Source organism: Azolla caroliniana, unplaced genomic scaffold (genome assembly GCF_043228905.1).
Source record: "Azolla caroliniana isolate FFs.n. ecotype wild unplaced genomic scaffold, voAzoCaro1.0.p SCAF_20, whole genome shotgun sequence".
NCBI classification, from domain to species: domain Eukaryota; kingdom Viridiplantae; phylum Streptophyta; class Polypodiopsida; order Salviniales; family Salviniaceae; genus Azolla; species Azolla caroliniana.
The window spans coordinates 1,434,938-1,452,150 of NW_028230455.1; the positions used below are offsets into that span (position 1 = coordinate 1,434,938).

At 36.1% G+C, this 17,213-nt stretch overlaps 1 protein-coding gene across 1 annotated transcript; it reads right to left on the reverse strand.

The window, feature by feature from the left end:
* Positions 1-1,529: 1,529 nt before the first annotated feature.
* Positions 1,530-3,992, reverse strand: LOC147850754 (uncharacterized). The gene is made up of 2 exons (XM_087335828.1): positions 3,027-3,992; positions 1,530-2,344 (listed from the first exon to the last, which is right to left on the reverse strand). The coding sequence occupies exons 1-2, from the start codon at positions 3,924-3,926 to the stop codon at positions 2,090-2,092; spliced, it is 1,155 nt and encodes a 384-aa protein (XP_087191954.1). The 5' UTR covers positions 3,927-3,992; the 3' UTR covers positions 1,530-2,089.
* Between the last annotated feature and the right edge of the window lie 13,221 nt (positions 3,993-17,213).

Here is a 17,213-nt window from a genome sequence, read left to right on the forward strand (position 1 = left end):
AATAGCCAACCACACATATGCTGCAACCTAGGATTCCTTATTATAGCCACAGAATGGAAACAAAAAGCCAACAAGAGATTGTATAGATTTGAATAGAATATGAACTTGCAATGGCACAACACCATGATCAATCAAATCCCCAACAAAAATTAAAAATTCTAACCCATATGGGGCATTCCAATCTGAAACTAAAGAATCACACATGTTTTCAACATGAGAACTTATTGGAATCATGGGAATAGATTGGCATTCAAACCTACTAAACTTGAGGATCGTTTCATGAAGCGATTCAATAGATGAGGTGAAGATATTAACGAAGGTCGTTGATTATCCATGTGTGTTATCCTAGTGTTCTCTATAGCCAATGATTGAGTTTTTTGTAGGCCAACATCTTCCACATTGGAATAAGAACTTGAAGGATCATTAATAGTTTTGTGTTGCCCTATCCTTTGATGGATCAATGTCATCTCTTAGACTCTTTCGGCTCCACACATCTACATTAGATTGTGGTAATGATTCTTCTTGCCCTTGTAAAGCATCATAACGGCTTCCACATATCTAAGTATGTATGTCCTCAACTATTTTATTCTCTTGTGAACATTTTTACCCACTCGCTGCCGCATCTCATCCATGGATGCTTAAACATTTTCCTCTTGTTTACTTCCAAAAACCGGTTGAAATGGTTGCCCCCAATCCGAAATAACATCATCACTTGGATTGACTATCGGTTGAACATTGTGGGGTCTAGACCTTTTCTTTCAGGAAATCTTTCATGACATGGCTTATTTTCTTACAATAGAAACATTGACCAGGTATAGCTAAATATTCCAGCCTCGACATGATCATAATGTTCAGCCTGACTAGCTAAATTATTCAAAGAGTACACTAAAATATGAATAGATGGTAAACTTGTAATAATTAATATATACAATTAGACATATGTATCAATTTGTGCTACCATTGATGGAAGCACGAACATGTAATCCTTGGGAAACCTCAAAAAAACAAAAGAGATAGGGACTAACCATGGCCCAAACTCAAAATCTCTTATGGGATCAAATCCGGGCTTCCATGGCAAAAAGCAGGCAACATCCCTTAAACTAATCATTTTCACCTTCAACATTTCATCAACGTACTTGACCATATCCACTTCTATATGATAGAAACCCTTTCTCAAAATTTGAACATAAAGTCTTTTATACATGTTTTGCCTCAAATGTTCGGCTATAAACTTTTGAGAATGAGAACAGCATATTGTGATTTGCATACATTAGAAAGTATTCAAACTAAGATGCTAAAAGAACCTTCACTTAAAATGTTTAAAAAGATCTTGGTCTGAGGTTTTGAATACTAGATGTTACTTAGCACCATTACATGGCCCTTTAGAATATCTAAACAAAAGCAAAAGTATTATTACTTCTATTCATTATCATCTTGTACAAATCATGACACATTTATCTAGTGTCCATTTTACACGGACACTAGATGTTACTTAGCACCATTACATGGCCCTTTAGAATATTTAAACAAAAGCAAAAGTATTACTTCTATTCATTATCATCTTGTACAAATCATGACACATTTATGAAGCATGAGATATCAACAAACTTACAAACCAAGTCACAATAGATGAGGAACCTTAATTTAGTGTGTATCTGCAAGTGCCACAATCTACCTAGAGTAATTTGCTCAGACATGTGAGGGCGGAGTGTACACCTTCTCTAAGAAGAAAAGAACTAAATAATCTGAAAACTTTCGGAAACCTATCTCAAAAGGCTACACAGAAACACATCGGTGAAGAGTGGCCTGACAAATGGCCACTTGCACATCCCGAGTGCGGAAAGAAACAATCCTCTAAAGGTAATGGATGTAATAAAGAACATGCACATCTATCTTCATACTGAATTATAACAAGATAAAGAAATCCTATACTTGGTCTTCATCGAACCGTGTGATATCGGTGTGTTCTTGGAAGCTCCATGCCACCTTACATGTAACTCTTTAGTTGCTAGACGAATGTGGGTTAAACTTAGCTTCAAGAAGTAAAAACTTCCTTTGATCTCTTGATCCATATTTTCTAGTTCCACTTTCATGATCCTGACAGATTCGAACTCGCAACCTCCGATGCTTCAGCTTCATTATCAAAACAAGTTTGCTTGTGGAAATTAGCTCTTGCAGATGGGAGGTTTGCTTTCAGATTGAGTAGATATTGTGTCATGTCCTCCAAGCTTTGCTCCAGATGAGCTACCTGCTTCGTTCGCTCTTTCAGCTGACGTTCGGTTTCTTCTAGCCGAGCTTTCAGTTCATCTCGTTCCATCTCTATCGTCAAGGGTTGGTTCGATACCTGCTTTTGTTAGCATGGAATCCCAAATCAAGCATAATCTATGGGATGTGTATTTAAAATCTCAACTATATATGTAACAATCTATATAGTATGTATACCGTAACACTCTGTATAGTATGTATCCCCAACTATATGTGTGTATGTATACAATATACTGAGATTCATATGCAAACCATTGCATTTTGTGTATTTATTCGGATTAAATCTTGAACATTATTGAGATCTTACATGAAGCCCACTTTTTGTCTATGTTCTTCTTGTGTATTTATTGGATTAAATCTTGAACATTACTGAGATCTTATATGAAACCCACTTTTTTTGTTCTATGTATAGGATCCATATATTTCACCTTCCAGAGATCCATACAAAAAACCAACATCTGTCTCACATTACAGAGATCTAATTGGAAAGGCATTCTTTTCTGAGCACAATGACCTTAGAAAACCTTGAAAAAATGACAAATTAGTTAGCAAAAACTAAACATTAACTAGAGAAAATGCATTTAGTAAAAGGAACCAATGTGTCACATTACTAAGAAGCTACAACAAAATAACCTTCAAGAAAACCTTGAGAACAATACACAAATGATTGATACAATCTAAGCCCAGTAATAATAAAAAACAAATACTCAAGAGAAGTAAAAAAAAAAAAAAAAAAATAGGCATTGTGGAAGAAGATTAACCTGAGGAGCTGAATCGAGAAAGTTAGCTAGTTTGGTTCGATGCAAAGCTTCGCTAATTGCAGCCTCAGCGGCTTTTTTGGCAGCCTCGGCCTCGGCTCTCGCTTCTTCTGCGATTCGGAGGGCAGCAACAGCTCGGGCCGCAGCCATTCCGGCCGCTAATTCGGCTGCCCTTGCCCTCTCGCTACTCGCCCGCAAACTATCATTGCGAAAGCACAGAGGGACATACCCTACGGGTGCTTCCTCATCCCCATTTCCTTCATTTAGGGCAACATTTCCTCCATTTAGGGCAACATTTCCTCCATTTAGGGCAGCATTTCCTCCATTTAGGGCAGCAATTCCTCCATTTAGGGCAACATTTCCTCCATTTAGGGCAGCATTTCCTCCATTTAGGGCAGCATTTCCTTCAGTTTGGGTCTCACTTTCTTCATGTTGGGCATCGTTTCGTTCCCCATCAACAAGTTTTCCGCATGATTTAGCAAGACATATCGGAAGCTTACCTGGTTCTTTACACGCGCTTTCCATGCTCACTTCTTCTCCTCCTCCTCCTCCTCCTCCTCCTTCATTCAGAAAGTAATACCTTGTGGAAGAAGAAGAAGAAGAAGAAGTATATTCTTCTTCTACTAAGACTCGGAGAGCTACTGCTTCTGCAAGGGCAGCTCCTTCTTCATCGAGCCGTTGTTCTTCTTCTTTACGCCTCTGTTTCTTCTTCTCCAGTTCAATTCTGATGGCAGCAGCAGTAGCCAATGCTTTCTCAAGTCTTCTCTTCTTCTTCTCCACTTGTTTCTGGCGATCTCTTTCCTCTTTCGCTTGCTTCTTCTTCTCCTTCCGAGAGTTCGACCTCGCTGTGGTGGAGAGGTTCTCCGCAGAAACTGATGCCGAAGCTGAAGTAGCCGAATGCATCAGGATGAGAATTTTAGGGTTTCCCTCTTATAAATGCGTACAAAAAGCAGACAAGAAAAGGCAGGGTTTGGCTTTTCTCAGAGAGCAGAAAAGGCAAGATTAAGCCCAGTTGCAGAAAGGCAAAGCTTAGGGCTTCAATCACCGCACAGGAAAGAATCCAGGTTAGGGTTTTACCCCACACAATGCCATGACAGTTTTTTACATAGGGGAAAACATAAGATCAGATCCTGAACACAAATGGCAAGGATGGGAATTGGAAGCAGGAAATGTGAGATCAGGGTTTCACCCAGCTAAGATTCTGAATAAAATGGAAGATTAGGGTTTTACATAATGGAAGAGCAGAATTTGTTTTTATTTCTTTTTAACGATTTTACAAAGAGAACAGAAAAGATTTGAGCAGTGCACAGAAATGGAAAATTTAGGACTTCATTCGGAGAGCAGAAAATGCAGGCTTTTAAGGTTTGACAGTAAAAAAGAGAGATTGCAGCTTTACCAGCAAGCGGAAAATGCCAGATTAGAGGTTTTATGAAGTGAAAAGAAAATGCGCGATTAGGGTTTTTTTAAACGTTAACCAGAAAGAGGAATTACGGCTTTTAACATAAAAAGGGAAAAAATACGATAACATCAGAGACCCATTCAATATGATCTGCACCAATTCCCGTTATCAAGTAAACAACTACGGCAAATTTTAGGGTTTGTTCAGAAACAAGTCCATTGATCTGCAGAGAGAACGGGTGGTTACCCAGAGGAGGCAAAATGCAAAACTAGGGTTTACTCAAAGAACAAGAAAGGAAAAGAGAGAAAAAAAAAGAGAAAAAAGGTTTCAAGAGAGATCCATCCATCGATCTGTCTGCACCAGAACTAGGGTTGTCCATGGAGCAATAGCGAGGGATTAGGGTTATCCAATGAGAAGGAAATGGAGTAAAAGAAGGTAGGGTTTCAGAGAGCAGAACCCCAGGTATCCATGGAGTGAGAAATTGCAGAAGCTCTCTCTCTCTCTCTCTCTTTCACTCTCTTTCTCTTTCAATCTCTGTCTGTCTGTCTGTCTGTCTGTCTGTTTCTTCTGTATGTTTGTTATGTGTCTGCTTGGATCAAATCAAATCAAAGAAGAAGAAGAAGAAGAAGAAGAAGAAGAAGCAGAAGAAGAAGAATGGAGTGAGAAATTGCTTTTTGGTAACAATCAGGAATTCCATTATTTTCATATGCTTTTTTGACTGAACTTTCCCAAATTCACACATAGATTTAGCAGGCGGAGGCTTCTGAGTACTCACATAACATACATCCATACATACATACATACATACATACATACATACATACATACATACATACATACACACATACATACATGCATACACACATACATACACACATGCATACATACATACACACATACAATACATACATACCATACATACATACATTACATACCTACATACATACATATACACACATACATGCATACATACATACATACATACAAAAAAGACCTCATAGATTATCCAAACATCCATACACGACCAAGAACCGTCACTCTCTCGTTGACATATTGCGTAGTAGTACGAACGACTGTATATCACATCTGGAAGGCTCGGTGCTCTCTCGTTTTCCAATCAACTTAAAACACATCACCCCGGCTGAATTGGTTTCAAAGTGTTTGGTTAGACATAGTTCATACTTTGAAGGGGGGACAATGGGATGGTATAGATGGAGATTCTGATGCTAAAGTTGCTCAACGGCATGAGTTTCTTATCGTCTCGACAACTACTCCATTCATGACACCCAATTACGGCACTCTTTATTGGCATTTTCAACCTCCGAAATGGTTGTTTCCCCCCGTCGATCACATAGAGTTTAAAATCTTGTAAAATGTTTACACTAATGACAGGATATCTTCTTTGGGAAAAATCTCACCCCAACTTTCCGGCACCTATATCCATACACACTCCCGATCGAGGTCCTCTTCATTTTCCCGTGTGTCTCCTAACCCCACCCCACACTCTCCCGCCCTGCCCTGTCTTGCCCTGCCTTGCCGTGCTAGTGCCTTTTGGTCATCACTACTTAACTTACCCCTTGCCAAAACCAAAACTTGCAAGCACGACGTTGTAGCATTCGTTCACCCAGATGAGACGTTAAAGAAAGTAGAGCAAATGTAGAAAAAGAAGCCAAAAGAGTATTTCGTTTTGTGACCCGTGCATGTGACAAATAGGGCTAAAACAAAAAAGGTTTGGTCCCCACTAGAAAACTCTCCGAAAGACGTGATGGAATTTCCTCTTTGCCTATGTTAAAGTAGGCTTTTTACATTCTATAAAGCACCATTCTAGGATGCAAGTTCACATAGAATGGGGACTTTTCTTCTCAGTTTCCTTACATGCTTGAGGATGCATGGCCCATGCATGGTACACACGATGGAGCCACATAGAGGACATATGATGTCTTCATTGTGAAACGTTTTTTATCATAAAAGATATCCATTCATTAGTATAAAGAAGTATGCATAAAGATGTGATTCTCAAGTGATTGGCAAATGGAACAACCATCTTGGTGACTGAAAATACCAAAAAAGGGCTACCATATTTGAAGGACAAAAGTCCCTTTAGAGACTAATAAATTGCATATGCTGATCAATTTTAGCATATGAATCCCTAATCAAACCATCCCATTGTCCCTTAAAGTATGGACCGTAGCCAAATGTTATGCACCATTTCAGCTAGCGAGACCTTAACTTGATGAACATATGGTGGTGCTACTCCATAATTCCCTTAATGGTTGCATCGCCTTCCTTCTTCCTTAAAACTATACCATCACAAAAGGAACTATACGAACCATTCCGAAGAAACTACTAAAAGCATCATCCAGAGACTCAAGATCGTAATGGAATAGAGAGCGGATAAGTGATGTCCAAATCATCATTACCCCATGTGAATAACTATGGTAAGATTCTTAACAGACGTTTCCATACTAATTAAATAGTCACTTAGGCAATGTTTTTGTATTTTTCTTGCAAATAGCACTAACCACAATTAGAGGATATACCCATTTTGTGTAGCCATGTACCGAACATGCAAGGCTTTATGCACAAGCAACCACACTACACATGAAGTATTTGACGTGATTTTTTACTTTCCCATAACTTGCCCCAAAACTTAGAAAGAAACTTTGGAGTAAGATTTGTTGACACTAGTATTGAAATGTCGTTAATGAAATGTCCCATCAACTAGACAATACATGTCTACCTAATTGCACAAAATGTCGGAAACTTTTGAATTTGTTGCCAAAAAATGGATCTGTCCATGATTGATCAGATTGCGACTACTTACAATACACCCACAATTTCCAATGTGACTTATGTCCTTTGCCATCAGGTTCATATACCATTTGCGATCAACATATCTTATAACTCTTATTTTGTTTTGTATAGCACAAGGATAATACATGGTTGCTTCCATTGAAGGAGACAATTGACTTGTATTATCCACATCAAAAGAGCAAAAGGTCCTATCTTAGAAGTAACCCTTTACAGTAAGGATTACTTCCATATGAGGCAAAGCTAAAGGGTGGTATGGCGGCTCTATTTATAGCTTGAATTTGCCGATGCATTATTTTTTAGTGAATCATGGCTGGTACATACTATTGTTCTTGCTAGGGTCGTGATTGAAAATTTTACCAAAGTCCTAACCTAGTTAGTAGGACCTTCTATCATTTTCCCCCACGCCAACCATTGTTTAGAATCATCTGTTGTTATAAAATATGAATTCCAAATCAGACTCAACTTTAATGGTCATAATATCTAGTAGGTTCATTGTGGAGCAATCCCAAAAAGACTTGCTTCCATGTAAAACAAATAGCTCAAATAAATCTCTCCTCCCATGATGAGATGATGATATTCGAAAATTTTCCTTAAACATCCATCATGCATCCCTTCGCCAAGGTGCACCTAGCTTAGATAACATTTATAATAGAGATTCGTGAAAAATAATTTCCATATCTCCTAACTAGTAGTAAATCATCAAATAATAAACTTCACCAACAATGCTCGGGTCTGGACTACTAGATGAAGTCCTCCTTTGGTTCAAGGTAAGGTAATTGCATCCCATTTATCTTTGGATTGAGCACAAGACCACAAGAAGTTTCGTATCAATCTTCGTATTCTCATAATACATGATTTTGAAAAGATCTAACAAGACAACACATACCATGTTGATGTCGACGATATTTGGTTTGTAACTATAACTCGTCCTACATAAGAAAGCGCAACTAAAGTCCATAACAACATTTTTTATCTTAGCATTATTAACCAGGGTCCACTTGAGTCTTAGATGATAAATCAACCTAAATAGTGAATTGGGGTACATCATGATATCCATTGAAATTGAGGATGTAGTTCCCATTATGGAGGGTCCTCATCCCAAACCCAAACTGTCATCAATTTGTTCATGTTAACAATCAGACTAGAAGCCTTGTAAAATGTAAAGAGGGCCAATTCAACTTTATTTAGATTATTCAAATGACTATGCTAGTATAAGACTATTTCATCAATAAAATCCACTTCTCATAACTCTACATTTCAAAATGAGATAGTCAATTCGCATATACCAATGTCATCAACAGTCAAGTAGGAAATCATTGCCTTAGCAATATAATGAAATTGAAAAGGAGCCAAAGGGCATCCTTGTCTAATGGACCGTGAGATGGTAAAGAAAGAACCATAGTCCCTACCAAAAGAACTAGCTTTGTGCTATACAATATAAGGAGGCAATGCTTGTAATCAGCTCCTGAGAGAAACCAAAATTAGCCATTGTAGCTATAGCAGCTAATTCCTAAAATGTATAGACATTATCCAATATACATCGTTCATTCATGAACCCCTTCTAGGATGGATATGTGATTGTAGGTAAGAAGACATATAGGAAGTAATTTAGCTGTGATATTATGAACTACGTCGAGTATTGTAATAGGGCACCATTTTGATATCAAGTGAAGGATCTCAGACTTAGTTGTTACGCACAACAAGTCATTAATATTTACAAAACATAAGTGAAGGGTATGTTCACTAATGTTAGGAAGGGACTAATATGATTGGATGGAAGAAATGATAGGTGCATGCACTATCGCGATCTTTACAAGTACAATCCATGTCCATACATGGTGGTATGGGACACTGGTGGGGGACTTGGATACGTTTCTCCCCTTCATTAGGGGATGGCTGGGTGGACTGGTGCCCTTTCTTCCTTATTTGCTTCTTTAATTTTCCTTAAAGTTAATTAAGATTCTAACAACTACCATGGACAACCATAGACACAATTTGGGGACCAATTAAAATGCATAAGGTAAAAAATATTGACGCTTATGAATAGCTCGTGGTATGTATGCTTGGTGCTACCTACACTACCGATCTAATGGAGGATAGCTAGCTCAATTACACGCAAGGATATTTCTAAACCTCACTCATTTGAATGAAATTTACTCATACCATGATGTTTATTGCGTCTAAGACTCAATGATATATAGGCCTAATATATGATAGTAGAGTCTTACATAGACATAGAATGTCTTATCGATACATTCTATATAAACAAAGATAAAAAGATGCAATGAAGAATATTGACTTCATCTCCATTAAATTGTCACATAAGCTCTTTGAAAGATCATAACCTAATCTTGTCTTTCTAACTCAGCAATATCAAATAGCTTGTAATCTATTATAAGTACCTTGATCATCACAATAAAAAAAACCACGAGAGTAATATGCTAGAAGTATATAGGAAAAAAAGCCACAAATATAGTAATCAAAAGTATAATTACCTATACAAGGCATATATTGATCTCATTAATCATAACATTGAACACATTCTCTACAATATAAAAATTCCAATGAGAAGAGGTAAAAGTTATGATTCTTATTCCTTGTAAAAAAACTCAATATATCATAAACTTTAGTCAATAAAGATATGAAAATAAAATCTAATATAAGGCCCCACAATATGCAACCGTTGTTTATATATACTATATATGATGACAATACAAATCATTATTTCTAGATTCACGAAATTCTAACATTTGAATTGTTGATAATTGGTTTGATATTGTGTTTTAGAATTGGTGCTTTTAGTTTGAGGTCATGCAACTAAAACTTTGCTCATAAAAGTGACCATATAACATTGTATAGTCCTTACATCCATCCTACGACACGAGAGTGATTGTAGTTCCACATGAAAAACATTGCGAATAAACATTATCTTCACAAAAAATAGCAAAATGTTTCCATGTGTAATGGCCGCAAAAAGGGGAAACACAATTTACTTTGCATTACATTTAGTTGTTTGTTGGTCATAGAATCCAAAAGATCCAATATTGGTCGTTTGTTGTAACTTATAAATCAAGTCGACCAAGGCAATTCTTATAAATAAAAGTATAGATATGTACGCTACTTAATTTAGAATATTAGAGCCCAATATTGTAAATGAGCCCCATTTAGGAGGCTCAATGACTAAGCATAATTAGGTTAGGTAAGTAAAGAACGAAGCTCCAATGTACTTTTCCTTTTGTAATTTATATAAATTGTGTAAGAATATCATTCTTGGCAAGAGAGAGGAAGTGAAAGTAATGATATTGTCCCATGCACTATTTGTGGGTACCTTGTCTCTATTTCATCATCTACCTACTTATAAGTTTTGGTTTTCCAATTGAGTAGTACACGAGATATGATCACATGGTAAAGCTTAACAATGGCATCCCCTTTGGTCACATGCTAGTAATGTGATTCCATTACATATTCCTCTATGGGCAATGGTGTTGTATGTTCTTCTTTAGTATGATTAGTTTGTGGTTTGCATCATGGTGTTGAGCTCTTTGGCAAACCCTCATGTATTAAATAAAGGATTTGGGCAATGTATTGTTTATTTACATGTGCCTTTGGGCTAGTGGAGATTAGGAAATCAATGTCAGTGACAATCATTATTGAAACCCACGAGCAGAGAGCATGTAAAGAGAGTGGGGGAAGCAAAAATAGCATCCTCGTCAACGCAACATGTTTTTATGGGGTACATATCATTGGGGGTTTGCTAATGCTTGCACCCAATTCACGTAGGAGGAGGTGGAGGCAATGAAGTTAGCCTTATTTCAATTGACACTCAAGGTTCGGGGCCAAGAGTAAGCAATTGTTCTCTTGTTAGAATTTTTGGGATCATGGTTGGGTGGCAAACGAGGAGGTTTGTTTTGTCCATGAGGGGGCGTCTTTCTTGCTCGTGAACCTTTTGAGTGTATACTTGGATCCTAAAGGTCTTGTTCACTTTGTGAATGTAGATTGTGTCATTGATGAAGTCCATGATCAGTCACTAGATTGATATAACACAAATTCAACTATGAAATTTGAGTAGGAGTCCTACCTTATGTTTGTGTTTTCCACGTGATTGGTTCTTGAAAAGTTACTTAATTTGTTGTTAGAGTTAGAAATTGTGAACACCTTGAAGTTCTTCATAGCTCTATTTGTGAAATCAACGATTGGGGCATCCATTTTACTTGAGTCCCATAGATCACCTTCACAATAATTACAACATCAACATATAAAAAGCCATTGTCAAGCTTTGAACTATCTAAAATAATAACCACCTTCTGAAAAGTAAGTAGTAATTTAGACACAACTATATTTAGTTAAAACTTAGTAAATGATTTGATAGAAAAAGATAAAAATAATTCTCAAACACCAACAAGGCATTGCATGCTAAAGCATAAAGTGAATTGCATACACCATATAAAAAAGTTTGGATGTCCTCACAAAATCACCTTATTGAATCCACAATTTACATACATATACATGGTGGTGTGTCAAAGTTTAACAACTTTGAGGTAAGTGAAAATGTTTGTTGAGTAGGTTTAATATTGTATTAAGTTGAGTATATAAACTCTTCACAAGCTCTAGTTTGAAATCATGGATAATTTAAACTTGCAATGGATTTACAGCATGTGTGAAAAAATAATAATTTTGCCCTTTAAAATGACATGGCCAATGGTTGCCAAACTTTGAAGGGAATCATGTTAAGTTAATGGCCACTTTTGCCATCAAAATAAAACCAGGGAATTCCTTATATATATATTAGAAAGAAAAACATACCTTCAACTTGAGGTAAACCTCAACCCACACAAAAAATTTACTCCTAGAAAAAAGGTTTTTTAACATGTGTGAAAACAAGAACATTGCCCTTCAAAAGATATATCATTACCTATGAGCCAAAGACATACAATTGTTTATCCACGAGCCAATGTGACAATTGTGTCACAATGCTTACTTCATTAACTTGATCAGTAGATGTAGGTAGCCATACCCTAACAAACAAAAATAGCTTGATAAACGACTAGCGCAAACAAAAAATTAAGATTATTAAATTCATCAATATTTGAGCTTTTTAGCTACAAAAAAATAACAGCTCATTAATTCAATTGCAAGGAAGCAAATTTATCTCATCAACTACGTGAATAATTTCATTACCGAACAATGCTACCATGGCTTCAAAGTTAAACAACTAAGATACAACAATATTTCTAGTATGGATGACGTAAACCACAAGTTACCTTTAATATTTGATTGTATCAAGGAAGAATCTATTATTGCCAAGAGTAAAAAGTGCTTGCAAAAAAAACAATATGCATCTTGCAACAATCTTTATCCACTTAACAATATCGAGTAATGATATATATCTATAAACCTATATGTGATGGGCAATCTCTCACAAGAAGTTTACCAAGAGTTTTTCAGATGTCATAGAAATCATGTTGTAGTGGATTTTGTGCTTTGAATGATTGCCTTCGAGTCTATAGTGATGAGATTGAGTTTGCATTGTTTACCAAAACATTTTTGAGGTCATGCATAATCCTTGTTTGTTCATTTGAAATTAGCTTTACATTGCTTTGAAATTGGCTTTACATTGCTTTAAAACATTCTCCAGAATAGAAAGATAACATGGAGTGGTGGAAAGTTGGAAAACCAAAATATGTTTCTAGAGATAACCAACTTCATGCCTACATATCAAACTAGCGGAACTTCTTGCATTCACATTGATATGAACATTTTGAGAAGCCACTTCCCACAATAGGGGTAAACCCTAAGTTTTGGGACCCCTACTTTGCTACCTTCCTCTTTTGGATGAGCTTTAAAGATGCTATTGATAAGATCAAAATCACATTATAAAAGTTATAAAAGTCAAATTAGCACGGACGACATAAACCTTAAGCAATAACATCTACTCATTTCTTAAATAATCTCTACTTATAAGCATAAAAAGTTTATTGAAAATTTTCCGAATCCATAACATGAGTCATATAGCTTGTTCCTTCACAAATAATGATAATGAGGTTTCACATGTTTATCAAGTGATGGTTTATATATCTATTAAATATTAAACCAAATTTGGTTTCCAACATAAATGTGGCCTTAAATAAAAAAGTTTAATAGTTTCTATAGCAACTAGGACACAATCAACAAAAAGGGTGAAAAATGATTCCCTTGCAATAGGGCACACAATCGTGCTTAGTCTCTCACCCACTATTGACATATTTACTTGTAAGGACAAATTTAAGCACGTTTTTAAACTTAAGAAATAAATTTAGTTGCTTGAGACCAAGTTCCATCGAAAAAGGGGTATTTTGGATGATAATGTACATACAACCACTAAATAGATTTGAGGAATTGATCAAAAGAAAGTTTACAAGGAAAGCAAGGGTATGTATACTATTGGGTGATATTTTGTTTGCATGACAAATATATTTACTTCAACACATAATTTAGTGCCTAAGACGGGAATGAGTTATTGGATAAGGTGTTTCAAAGTGGTGGCATGTATACCTAAGAAGGGAACACCCATGGTCACCCTCTCAAAATCATGATATTATAATGTAATTTATTCTCAATTGGTGTCACGTTGTGAGGTTGGCCTGAGTTAGATAGAATTAGTGCTTAGAATGCTACTCAAATAAGAGATTGTTTCATCACACACCTTGATTAATTGTTTTGTAAGAAATTTGGAATCTTCTTGAAAGGTAAGAAGCAAATTCTTCACATCACTGCATACATTATGCCAAAATTCATCAATCGATGTCTCTTCATCCCCAGGAATGTCAATTGCAAGATCGGTGAAGGTTTTCTATGAAACGCAAGCTACAATGATTTTCTTGTTGTAATTTGGAAATCTTGTTAATATCATTATCACATTATCTATGTTTCCAACTTGTGGTTGTGATTCCTCAAAATTGTTATAACCATAATCTTAGGGGCTAATTTTAATGGTTTAAGGGTAGAATAAGTGGGAAACATATTACCCTAGGAATTAGGACAAACCCATAAGTACCTACGACTAGTGTTTGGCAAAGTTTCTAGTCCCTACCGGAAATTTTCCTGTTGCTTATGATCCTAACCGGAAATTAAAAATTTTAACTGGCCACTTTCCTACGAGTGATAATGTCAATCGGAACATGTTCAAATTTTATTTTTTTGGGACATAGCAATTTTTTTTTGGCACATCCAATTATATTAAACTGATGAAACATCTTAATCAAATTCACAAGCTTTTATCGCATTATGTTTTCTTAATGAACCATTTACCGTCGTGATGGCCAAAGACTTGATTTTGAGGGTCGATATTGGATGTCATTGGCAACGCACAAATATTTCAAACTTCAATACTATTCAAAGCTCGTCTATATCTAAGTTGTTTACAATGTTTAGATAAATTTCTAGGAAATTAGTCTCTCCTATCCAAGCAAAAAATCATGGCATTTGGTACTTTGGTTATCCATACTCAAAATCAGAATGTTTGAAAAGCTTTTGTTTATCCAATAATGGTTGTTTAAGGCCTATCAATTGTTTCCTGGCCTTATTTAGTTTGTCTATCAATCATTCTGGCTTTGTGAATTCATTGAGCTTTGCAATGGGAAAAAGGAACAAACCATACTTTTATATAGCTTTGAGCAACCACCGACATTGCAAATTAGCATATGTTTTGTATCCATAAAACCAAAAGTATTACAACCATACATTGTTTTGGATGAACTTAGCCTGTTGTGCAAATTTCAATGTGCTCATGTCTCATTGGCACACCTGTAATAAAAAGAGGTTACCAATGTTAGCCCTCTTACAACAAATCAACAAGTTTGAGGTTGGTAATAACCATCAACAGGTTTTTGTGCCAGTTTGTAAGGTTGAACAAAATTGTTAAACAAGATTTCTTGCTAGACTTACAAGATAGATGGGTTCACTATAGCAATAATGGTAGTTTTCGAGTTACCACCCAAGGAATCTTGTATTAAAAATCTCTCCTTGAATTATCATCAACTTACCAAAGGACTGCCAAACTGAGATGTGTGTGTGTATCCATGTTGTGTCTATGGGTAGCTTAGCTTAGGTAATAACAAAAAGGACATCTAACAAAGGGAATGGTATCGCAATGTTGCATTATACTACATATAGTGTGGTAGAATTTACACATCAAGAAACTCAACAATTTCCCTTACACGAATCCATCCCTGTTATCATCACCATCACCTTCTTCTTTCTCTCCTTCTTCATATTTAGGTTGTTATGCATATGTATATATGTACACAAAAGCCTACCATATCCAATAATAGTGGAAGGCAACTAAAACGGGGTTCTGTGTGTGTGTTTTCTAAAAAAAAATATACAGAGAATAGTTATTAACTAAATTAACACTAATTAATTGAATAATGCATCATACCCTACCTCCACAGTTTTTTCTTCTTCATAACCAATAGAGGATTTGTCAGCATCTATCAGGTTGCCATCAAATGTTTAGATTTATGTCAATATTTGTACACAAGTCATAATATATGAGATTACCTGTGTATGGATTGTCAAGTCTCGATTCTCGATTCTCGAGTCGAAGGCACTGGCAAACGAGAAGAGGTAATACAAACAAACAGGAAAAGAGAGGGAAAAGATGAGAAAGAGGGATTCGAGCGTTGGGGCAGAGGGGGGAAACAGATAGGGGAAAACACACTGAAAGAGGGGGAAAGAGTGAACTTAGGTTTTTTTTAACATTCTTTAAAATAAAAAAAATGCATAAATAGCCGGTACAAAAATATTAACTAGCTATATTCCGGTTTTGGGGAAATTCTAGCCGGAATAAGTTCCGGCTACCCCCCCAACCTTAACCAACAAATGTCCCAACCCAACCGGAACGCTGACACTATTCCTGGAACTTTGCCCAACATTGCTTATGACACATTTAGAGCAAATGGTGGTTTTGGGGAGTAAAAGGTATTGTGTTGTATAAATGGGACTACTTACCCTCTTCACTATGATAGCTTAAGATGATGTCAAGACTCTATTGGTGTTGCAAAGCTCTTCTCTTTTGGATCCACTCTATTTCTACTTCCAAGGTATATATAAAGTAATATTTGGTAGTATAGCACACTAATGGTATTTTATATTCATCTCTCCTCATTTTCTCGGGGTGGTTAGTGTGGTTAAGCACCCTTAAATCTTTTCATAGTTTTCAATTCATAATATTTGGCATCATAATATCATTTATATGGAGAATGTTTTGTTGTCATAATAGTCCAAAAGTCTTAAAAATATTTTTGCGATCAACATGATCTTGTTGGTCGTCAATGTCGTCAATGTCGTCAATGTAGATGGGCAAATCTTAGTGAAGACTTCGAATTTTCCTTTCTTTATCGCAAAGATTCAATGAAAATTGTGTTGATTCTATTACTCATATTCATACAATCAACATGTTCACCATCATTGAATTTAAAATATGATTCTTTTTATCAACTTCAAGGGAAATACCTTGATGCAATTTCTTTAAAAGATATTAAATGAGAGTTGAATTTGGTAAAGAGGCCTCTAAAATCACCACCCTTTGGAAGTCGACCTTTCACTTTCTATGGTGTGCTCTAAACCTAATGGAAAGCTTTATGTTCTAGATCTCCCTAAGCTCAAAAAGCAAATGTGTTTCATGTGTCATGATACACTCTCAATTGGGCACCCCGAATAAATTGAACACTAATTCCAATCTCATCCTAAAAGAGGACCTTATTGCCTCTTTTAAGAGTAACTATTGATAAGTTTTGTTTCCTTGTTGATTAGGGCAAAGTTGTCAGAGTCGCACACGAGGATGTCACACAAATCACAATCTAACATGTAAGATTTGATTAGTACTAGATATTAGGGTTTACATAGAATCATTTAGGGATGTCACTCAGATATTCATACGTTTAGGGCACATACATGATTAGAGTTTTGATTAGAACTAGATACTTATCAATATGCAA